This window comes from Streptopelia decaocto (assembly GCF_964273445.1).
Source record: "Streptopelia decaocto genome assembly, chromosome: 12".
Lineage (NCBI taxonomy): Eukaryota > Metazoa > Chordata > Aves > Columbiformes > Columbidae > Streptopelia > Streptopelia decaocto.
Window position 1 is genome coordinate 15,910,845 of NC_138667.1, and position 10,006 is coordinate 15,920,850.

A 10,006-nucleotide genomic window follows, 5' to 3' on the forward strand; every position below is an offset into this window, starting at 1 on the left:
CTGTGGGCAGCACGTCCCTCCCCAGCAGGCAGCGCTGGCTGAGGTGCTCCCGTCAGCACTCTGTCTGTACACAGGTGTGTCAGAGCCTCCCAGAAACGCACAGAGAATGCCCGGGAACTCCAGCCTTAAAACAGTGCTCCTAAACACCGACTTTGCAGTTGCTTGAGAATACAGTTTGCAAGTTTTCCCCTGGATCAGCAAATAATAAAAGCTACCTTTTTAGAGCTCACCATAAACTCAGTGGTAATTTTACAGCAGAACAAACACACACAACACACAGAACACAAAAAACACAATCCAAACCTCCCTTAGATTCCAGGTGTTTGTTAATAGCTCCCGCAGGAGATGAGCTGAAGGCCAACACACCACTACAACAATATTGCTTCAGAAAGCAAGTCTAAGAACTACCATGTCAAACTGCTAGCACAAAACAATTTCCAAACTGCACTGTGCTCAAGCACAAGTGGGCTTTGAATTGTACCTCAGGAGCAGTGACAAACCTCGTGTGGAAATATCATGTAGTCCTAATAGGATTCCTTGACTTCTGGGAAGAAACTTGTAAAATTTGTGATCTAATATTCCAAGTGAAGGATCTCCCAGATCCTTAAATCTCACAGAGCAAGTGTTCTGTAACGAACATGACATTGTTTCCATTCTAATGAATATTTCACAGGTCAGAGACATGTACCACAGCTCAAGGTGGGTTAGAGGCTGATTTTATTGCAAATCATGCTCAAAGGATCGGTTCTCAGACAATAATTAAATACACAGTTCTTACAAGCTTAGCCTTGGCACCAGATGGAGGTTTTAGCTGACTTGAGCTACTTATTTTCCTTCTTAAACAACAATAAAGCCAGTATAAGAACCAACTAGTTTTATGAACATATTGTTTCTGACTCTTTACCTTTTCACAGGAAATAGTAGCATGGCCATTTTTCCTAGAAGCCTTTATGAAGAAGAGAGGGTTTAACTGTGCTTTTTTCTTTTATTGGAAAATTGCGGATAAAGAGTTTCCTTTCCCAGCTTTGTCCTCATCTTAGCTCGGTTTGCCTCTTGTATTTCATGAAACTGCTGTTGTTTCCCAAGCAGTTGGAACAGTCTGTTGGGTTCAGGGGCTGCAGTTGCTGGAGTCGGGCACCTACCCTGAGCAAAGCTCTGCCTCCGTTACGGCTCAGCCCACACAGATTTCACATAGGTGTAAAATCATCTCCAGAGGTCTTCAGCAGCTGAAATCTGACAAAGCAGTCTTTGCACTTAGGCTGAGCACATGCTTTTCTATAGTTTCAAAGAAGTCACCCACTTGTACCCCCAGCCTATGCTTCTAGTAGACAAATACCCATTTTCAGATTCAGCAGTACAGAACTCTGACACTTAAATTTAATGTGACGACATAATAATTGGCCAGCTCATATTTTTTTCACAAACATCATAGTTTCCCCAGTGTCTAAGTAGATTTCAAGCACTTTTCCTCTTGCACATTACTAGGAAACTGCCATCCAAACCCCCTAGCCTACCATGACTTGCCTGTCCTGTAGCACGCATGAAAGTAGCATACATTTGTGCTGGGCATGCTTCAAGACCAAGAACCAGCCTCATGTGGAAATCAGCAATAAGGTTTCCAAGTGCAAAGCTGAATATCCGCTATCTGGAGTACCCTATTGAGCTGTGTGACACCCCGAAGCAGGCACACAGCCTCCACCCTGGCACCACCACGGAGCCCGCGGGGATTGTGTGGTCTCCCTCATCTGCTCAGCCGAAGGCTGGGTCAGACACTTACAAGCTCACACTGCTGATCAGTGCAAACTGAAGGTGTCGGGCACATTTATGATAAGAGACTTAGAAACTCAACATGAGAATCATTCATCAGAGACTTGAAAACAAAGATCTTTGAAAACATAGGAGAAAAAATATCCCTAAATCATTAAGAAGTTTCCAGTCTATATTACTCCAAAAGCTTGTAAACTTTTAGACTTTGTCTCAGTGGACTTGGTTTGCCCATATTTCTTGATTTTCCCGAGGCACAAAAAGAACGCCCACAACAGACCTTACATTCAAAAAGTACTTTGTGACTACGGTTGTCAGTACCCCATATTCCAGGCCTCATTACTCCATGAACTTTCTATAGTTAAAATTACCCTATTTTCCCCTCCAGTTTTTAAGACCATATATTTATTAATTTTTAACACCTCCTTTGAACTCCCTTCCAAACTAAATCCTCAGTATGACTATTTTCCCAACTGATTTTTTTGGGGGGGAAAGGAAGGGGGAAGCACAGGCCAGGCCAGCTGGGGGTGGTGCTGTGTGTGAGTTTGCTTGGGGTTTTCTCCCACTATTCTTAACAAAGTCCATAAGGAAACAAATACATTTAGTTTCCAAGATAAATAAAGGAAAATAAAACAGACTGTGAACCAACAGCTTGTCTGAGAAAAGGAACTCCAGGGTATAAGCTATATGTTGTTGAATTTTTAGTTATCTATTAACTTAAAGCAATTATGCATAAGCGGAAATGGAACGCTCCTTACTGAGGATGACCTACTAGAAAAAGTTACATGTATGAGTGCTTGTTGTTGGAAAGTAAAAAGGTGGGAATGCAAGATGTGTAGTTCCAGCCACCACGGTCACTAACATGACCATCTGGATGGTCAAAGACATAATACTAACATAATCAGATCATAATAAAATATAAAGGGCCTTGGACAGATTGTGTTGAAATACATTTCTCATAATTGTGAAGAGTTATAGCCCAGACTTGTGAGAATGGTATCTCGGGCCGGATAACCGCCCCCAAAGGCGTGAGATGTGTGAATGTCGCTGGGCCTGGTCTGTGAATGAGTGGAAAAACAAGTGAGACAAACATCACATGAGTTTAGTGTGTTTTCAGTAACAATTATTGGAAAAACATCTGATGTACCTGTAAATCCTATAAAATTGTGAATGGTGAATAAAGAAAGTGGGCTAGGTCAGCTCTCTGCTTGGCCAGGCTCTGCGCTTTTTCCAGGACAAGATCTCCGTCTCTACAGGAATTTCTGTCTGCGTCCCAGTATGTGTCGTTCCTAATCGCCGCAGCTTATATAACTCGTATTTCGTTATTGTTGGAAAGTCCGTTTGATTATTGGTCTCATTTTCTCTATTCTGCTTTGCAACAGACTAAACCACAGATGTTGCTACGACTGTGATTTTTTACAAATATAAAAAGTCTTATAGTACAATGTTTAACAGAAAAGCCTTCTTTAGCCCAGGAAACAGACTGACTTGGGGTGAGCAGAGAAACAGCAAATGGGGGTACTATTGCCACCCACGATGACACAGCTTGCACAGATTCTCCTTTACAACCAAGTCACATATGTTCTTGTTGCCTAGAACAGCAGGGGAGCAAGCACAGCAGAAAGCAAATACTACCAGGTCTGCAGCGTCAGTTCTCCCATCGCGTACTCTAGATCATTAATGATAATACTCTGTTTTGGGTTTCCCATTGGAAAGCACAATCATACCCACCCTTCTTCATGGAGCAGTTCAGTCTGCAGAGGGCACGTCTAAACCATATGGTAGAGCGGTGCAATAATTGGTTATGGCTATAGTAGCTACAGTAGAGGGAATGTATATTCAAAGCACATGTGACAGCGTCGAAGAGCTACTGTTATTTTCCAGCTTTGAAACGGTGGATTTCCACGGTATCGTGGATTTCTTAAGATCTGCTAATCTGCCAGCCACAAATTTTACAAACTAAATATTTACCCCAAGCCTTGCAGGCATAAAGCTTAAGGAATTACTTTTATAAACAGGAATTATTTTTATAAACTCCTTTAGCCCGTTATTGGTCCTGCAGAGGCAAGGTTGTACAGTCTTTGCTCTTGAGTATGTTCCATACTCCACAGTGAGGGGCCAGAGCTGTTCGAGCAGACAGTGTTTGATGAGCAAAAGCACTGGTCCACTGCCAGATCACATAAAATCTGGTCCTCTGAGTTTTCAGGAACTCCTGGCTTCTTCTTGTCTCTACAGCAATTTAAACTTAACAGTATTCAAGTACTGCCATTAAACGTTCTTTTCTATTATTTGCTTTATTTTTATGCACTAAAAATATTCATAAGTGATTCAGTTAACAGCTTAGTATTTTGAAATACATTTTCTTAGATCAGAGCTAGAAAACACTACTGCTCTACAAAATAGCACATTCTGAATATCATAGTTCAGGTCCAATAGTGCAGTGAATTGTTCAGTCAAAATGCTCTGCAGCCTTCATGAAAATAAACTTCACGGCATTGTCATTAGTTTACAAAGTATGACTACTAGATCGTACTAACTTTCTATGTACTCAGTAATCATACTGGCTATGAAGTTATAAACAGGCCAAACTTCCCTGAAAACAGAGCAGGGCACGGTGACTGTGGAACAGGTGACAGATCACAACCAGGGGCCTTTCTAGGGGACAGACGTTGGTCAGACCTAGCAGGTTCATCCACTGCAGGGGTGTGTGCAAAAAATCACGGGCCCGTATCACACTTTGCATCGGGTCAGGTTCTTTGGCCCCAGTAATGTTAAAAATTATAGTACAGGAATAGTAAACCTTTCTTGTCATTACATGAAACTGACCCTGACCCAAAACGTTCCCTGTAAAAAGCTCCTACAAGCGAAGCTTGTTTTATATTACTGCTGTGAATAACTGATTAGTATTTTCATCCATATGCACGACAACATCCATCACGAGTACAGGGATACCAGAGACCACATCCAACAAATCCAGTTATCTTCCCTCAAATCAACAGCTTTCAGAAAAACAAGTGCAAAAATACAGTCCTCACTACTATTTGTAAAACTGAAACAGAAAATATGTACAGCCTCTATTTTGTAACAAACTGCCACCAGAACAGGCTACTTCCATTTCACAATTCTGCTACCGCTGCATATGGAAGTTGAACAAGAAGACATTCTTTTCCTCTTAGTAATTCCTTGATGATTCATTTTATTTCATGAAGCCTGATGGGTGGGGTTTTTTGTTTTTAACGCATACTACAAAATATTGTGGCCTTAAAATAAAAAGTATCTTTTAGAATACTTTGGGGATTCCAGATCAATAATTATGCAGTAGTAGGTAAAATAAAATGTAAGATGTACAAGATAAACTGTCTTCTGTACTGAGAACCTGCAGTTAACTTCAGCAGGAGATTTATTTCACATACTTCAGCATCAATTCCTAATTTTAAGGCTTTTAAAAAACAGCAATTCAGCCCTTCATGCAAGTTAACAACTTTCATTTTAAGATAAAATGATGTTGGACAATGACTTTCCTTCCCAGCTTATTACTTACCCACTCATATGCAGATTTTTCTGTAACACTGACTGTCTCTCAGAAGCAACTGTAGGATTCCCCTTCCCCTGCATTTGTTCCCCATAACTTTTAGCTGCTACTTAGTATACTCCATACTACTGACTTACTCAAGCTGTTTCTAAAATACTGAGATGGGAAGAGCTGCATTAGTGTGAGAGTTCAAGATTTGAGAGGGTGGGGAGGAAGAGCTACATCTCCCAAGCCGACCCTCATGTACTTCTTGTCATTCTGTTTGAAAGATTAAAACTCTGTATGAAATTAATCACTTCAATTAAGCCACCGTGGTAAAGCGGAGGGTGTTAACTCATCACACTAGAGAAAACACCTACCCACATCCTGTTCAGGAGCTATGAAGGCAAAACTCAAATGGCAGTTTACTGAGTTACATACCCACGCCACTCTTCTCTGTCTTGTGCCATCTCGCCATCATACGTGAATCCGTGAGGCTCTGAGGGATGCTCACCACCAAGGAAACCAAGATTTGTAGGACACGGCCCTCAAGATGGATGACAAACAGGCTCTGGCACCGCGCTCTCTTTCGCGGCTGCTGTCGCCGAGGACCAGCGGGCTGCGGCAGCCGCCAGGGCGCTGCGAGATTTGCTGCTCTTCTGAGCTTCCTTCCTCTTTTCTCAAGATATTGTAGCCCAGTCTCATGGGGGAGGGGAATCCCAAACCGGGTGTTGCTTTTGCATGATACTTGCTGTAACACATAAGGAGACAAAAATGAGCAAAACTACCCCAGTCCTCTCCTGCACCACCCCTAAACTTCAGATCTAAGCTGGAAGGCTACTGTGTGCAAACAGAAACTCTGTACACCAGTTAGTTGGGTTCTGAAACATCAATGGACCTTATTTCTTAAATTTCACCAAAACCCGCTCTTAGAGATTTGACTCCACAAGACACTACATCTTAAAAATCTACTTTCTTCTAACCTGTCCTGGAATGGGGATTTGTTTTTCACAGCAGACTACCCCTCATGAGAAAAATGAAATGATGACAAAGCCACAAGTTTTCAAACTGCACCCATTCCTTTTTATTTCTGACATTCTAGCTTCAGAGGAACAAGTAGTAGAGTTTCTCCTTATTCTCTAAACAAAGCAGCACTGTCTTAAAGACATACTGTCAAGACAAAACTTTAAAAACTAATTTATTGTATATGTACAGCCTTTACTTTCACACAGGCTACTAGCTGAACTAACTTACATAATGACCTTTTGGTTGTGCAAAGATCATGCCAAGTTGCTTTTAATTCAGATGAAGCATAACATAGAGAATTGAAGGCAAGTACATTGGCTTCATTCATGTTCTTCACTTACAGTTTGGAACTTCAAAAACAAAACAAAACCACCAACAACAAAAAGACAAAACAAAACAAGACCAAGAAAATGCTTTCGAAGATCGACTCTTTCTTTATCTCCTGTTCAGTACAAAAGTTATATGACAACCCTGTCCTCTGAATATGGCATTGCAACTTAGCAATCACTGTTTATCAAAAGCGTTTAAGAGTGCTGTGTTTCATCTGTCAGGTTATTTTTGATAAATTAAGAACTAACATCATGTGTTGAACCAGCAATTACGAGAAGCACAGACTGCCATCTCATTGCACATGGAATTCCGATACCTATTCCTGGAGCAAAAAACCCTTAAACTTCACCACGGATTTGCTTGAATTGCCCCTAATCATAACCATGTCCACATACTAGTTTAGTAAAAGCATTTAGCTAGTTATTTTTTTAACTAGTTATCCACCTCCCAAAATAATATTGAATTCATGTTATTAGTGAGCTAGATTCTGAGCAACTCACATTATGCCCATCTACAATCAGCTATAACATTTTCCATGGAACATCCAATTTACATTGTTTATCTGTCAAGAAGAGATTGAGGCTGAACCATTTAATCTTTTCCCTTACTAGGTATTTTGAGCAAGAACTTCCTAACTAGCCGTAAGTATCTTCCTTACTCCTTTGAGTCTTGGCTGCAGCAATTCTCCCCTCCCCATGTACTATCTGGCCCAGAACTTGTGACTTGTTTTCTTGTTCTACATTGCTCTTCCTCCTTACGTTTCCCTGTAATACAAAAGTTCTGAGGAAAATGGTTCCTTTCTAGCACTCAAACACATGCTTCAGCACAGAGGTCTAATAAACCTAATTAATACAATACTATTATGTTCCGAAAGGAAACGGTATGCCGAAATTTCACCTCCAGACTGGGATCAACCTTGCAAGACTTTTCCAGTGCTCTGAATCTCCTCCATCTCAGAGAGCTGATTCCACAGAGCACAGGGCACCTAAACACCCCCATGCATTTGAACACCGCCCTGTCCCCTCAGCGGCCACATCCTCCTCCTTACCACCCCAGCTGCCCCAGCTCCAGACCCCAAGCTCCTCAGGTCATTGCTGCTCCCCCCCGCCACCCTTTCCCCCCCCAGCTGTGCACAGCTGTTCTTGCTTCCTCCCATCATACTCTCATGGTGCTTTTGCAACTCATTTGCTGCTGGCACCTATTACCCTTTTCCCCTAAGTTACTTAGGACAGTCTCCACGTCTCACTGTGTCTGAAAAAGCCCTCGCTATAATTTCAAATAAATGGATTGAGCAACAAAATATTTTTTCAGCTGAAAGAAAAAAAAAAAAAAGCATCCAGAATAAAGCATGCATGGTAACCCTAAAATCCTGGGCTCCTACAGCAGAAAAACACCAACAGGGGTCCTAGAAAATGAATATGGATAACAGTTACGCTCTTTTTATTCCAAGTATTTTTTTATGTAATTACTATTCCACATTACTATTACACAGAAAATGGTGCCAGATAATTTGTCACCCTCACATACCTTACCATCTTTTCCTTAACTCTTTTTCCAGGCAGGTCTTCACAGGCAAGTAGAAAACTCCTTACTTTCAAGAGGTGAAAGTCTTTGTGCCAAGGGAATACATGGGTAGAACTTACCTTTCCAAGGACTGGGGGCAGGCAGAAGCAGCAAGGAGAGAATTCTTCATGCCTTTAGTACTGCTATCGATTCCAGAAAACAAGACCTGGTAGAGCTTTCACTAACTAATTACCAATTTTTAGCTATGCTAACTTCCATTACACAGAAATTAAGCAGAATACCCCAGCTGCATTTAAGTGGCTCTGAATTTTAGTATTTGCCAGGATCTGTGAGCACAGCTGCAGGAAAGCAACCAAACCCACGAGAAAACATACAACTTATTTCCACACATTTAAAGGAGAAGACCTTAAGTATGTTTTGGCACAACAAAAGCCTCAATTCCAGACATCTTCCCCCACCTGCTGGTTGTAATCTGCAAGAGATATGTAAGCATGCATGTATGGTGTAAGCTGACAAAGAACATGCTCTAAGTGACCTACAGCAATACAGGTGAAGTGGTTCTGGGGGATAGATAACCTTAAACATAGTTTAACTCATTTGCTGAAATGACATCCTAGTTTTGTTTGTGGCATTAATTAGCAAGTTAATTCAATTAAAAACAAGCAAACATTTACAAGTCTCATATACCAAATAGCTCAGCATAACTGCCTTAGTAGACAACCTGCAGTTCAGTACTCCCAAAGCACACGCCTCTAATGTCAAGTTTTTGAAGGTTCTCCTCTAATGAAAACAATTACATATTTCAGTTGTTTTATGCTGTTCGCATCTCAGTGTACAGTGACAGCAAAGTTAACTTTCACCATTTGCATAAAAAGATGTTCTTCTCAAAGTTTGTAGCACATAAAGCATGATTTCTTCAGTGTAGTATTACTTAAGTTCACAGGTACAGTCAAAGTCAAGAAGAGCAACAACTATTTCTTGGATATGTATTAGCTTCCTGTAGTATCATGGAATATCTTAAAAGTTAACAAGAAATAAGATGTTCTCAGTTGATAGAGACTTCCATTAATTAAAGACTAAAGGAACTGGATAAGTAGATGTCTTAGATTGATGAAGTGATAGAATTAGATTCTGAGACATGGATTAATGTTTGTTTTGTTTAACAACAAGAGTAACAGGCACCAGACTGTGCCTAAATTTAACTATGCAGAAATGGACTGGTAACAAGCTCAAACTGCACTGGAAAATGACAAGCCACATCTGCTCCTTTGGGTTTACACTAATACATCTTTAGTCACTGCTGTTATCACTCAAAATGTTCCAGATTCATAGTTGTTGAGATGAGTGACTGAGGAACTAAAGCCACCCATGTGGACAGTCAGCGTTAACAGAACTCTGAACAGGCACAGCTGGAAACACGCAGATCCAAACAGTTCTCTCAGACCAGAACATTCAACAGATTCATAAGGACAGAGGTTCTCCAACAGCTATGCACAAACTTTTATGGAAGAGACTTCTTCCACTGCAAGCCTGTAATAAAAAACATTATGTGTCTACACAATATGACTTAGACTCTGTAAGGTACATTATCTAGAACTGTTCCGTTGGTGGTGGGAAAAATTACAGTCAGCATCACTACTGTGGTGTAAGCTACCAAACGAAATAGCAATTTGACCCAAGCTAGAATACAACAAATAAATTCTTTGTATAGCACGTTTACCTTTACCATCCCTTGGTGCTGACCATCAGTACCTGACATTGGCTTGAAGTCACATCTATTTAAATATAGAGCCATGTTAGGACTCCTACATTCCAAAGTACCACTGGAAGTTAACATACCAAGCTGTCAAA

At 40.8% G+C, this 10,006-nt stretch overlaps 1 protein-coding gene across 1 annotated transcript in view; it reads right to left on the bottom strand.

Annotated features, from left to right (window-relative positions):
* The window catches only part of DOCK2 (dedicator of cytokinesis 2), a 169,785-nt gene extending 163,864 nt beyond the window's left edge, over positions 1–5,921 (bottom strand). The window contains exon 1 of the mRNA XM_082063591.1: positions 5,717–5,921. Coding sequence (XP_081919717.1) covers positions 5,717–5,756 — 40 coding nt within the window. The 5' untranslated portion in view covers positions 5,757–5,921. The remainder of the gene's footprint in view (positions 1–5,716) is intronic.
* Between the last annotated feature and the right edge of the window lie 4,085 nt (positions 5,922–10,006).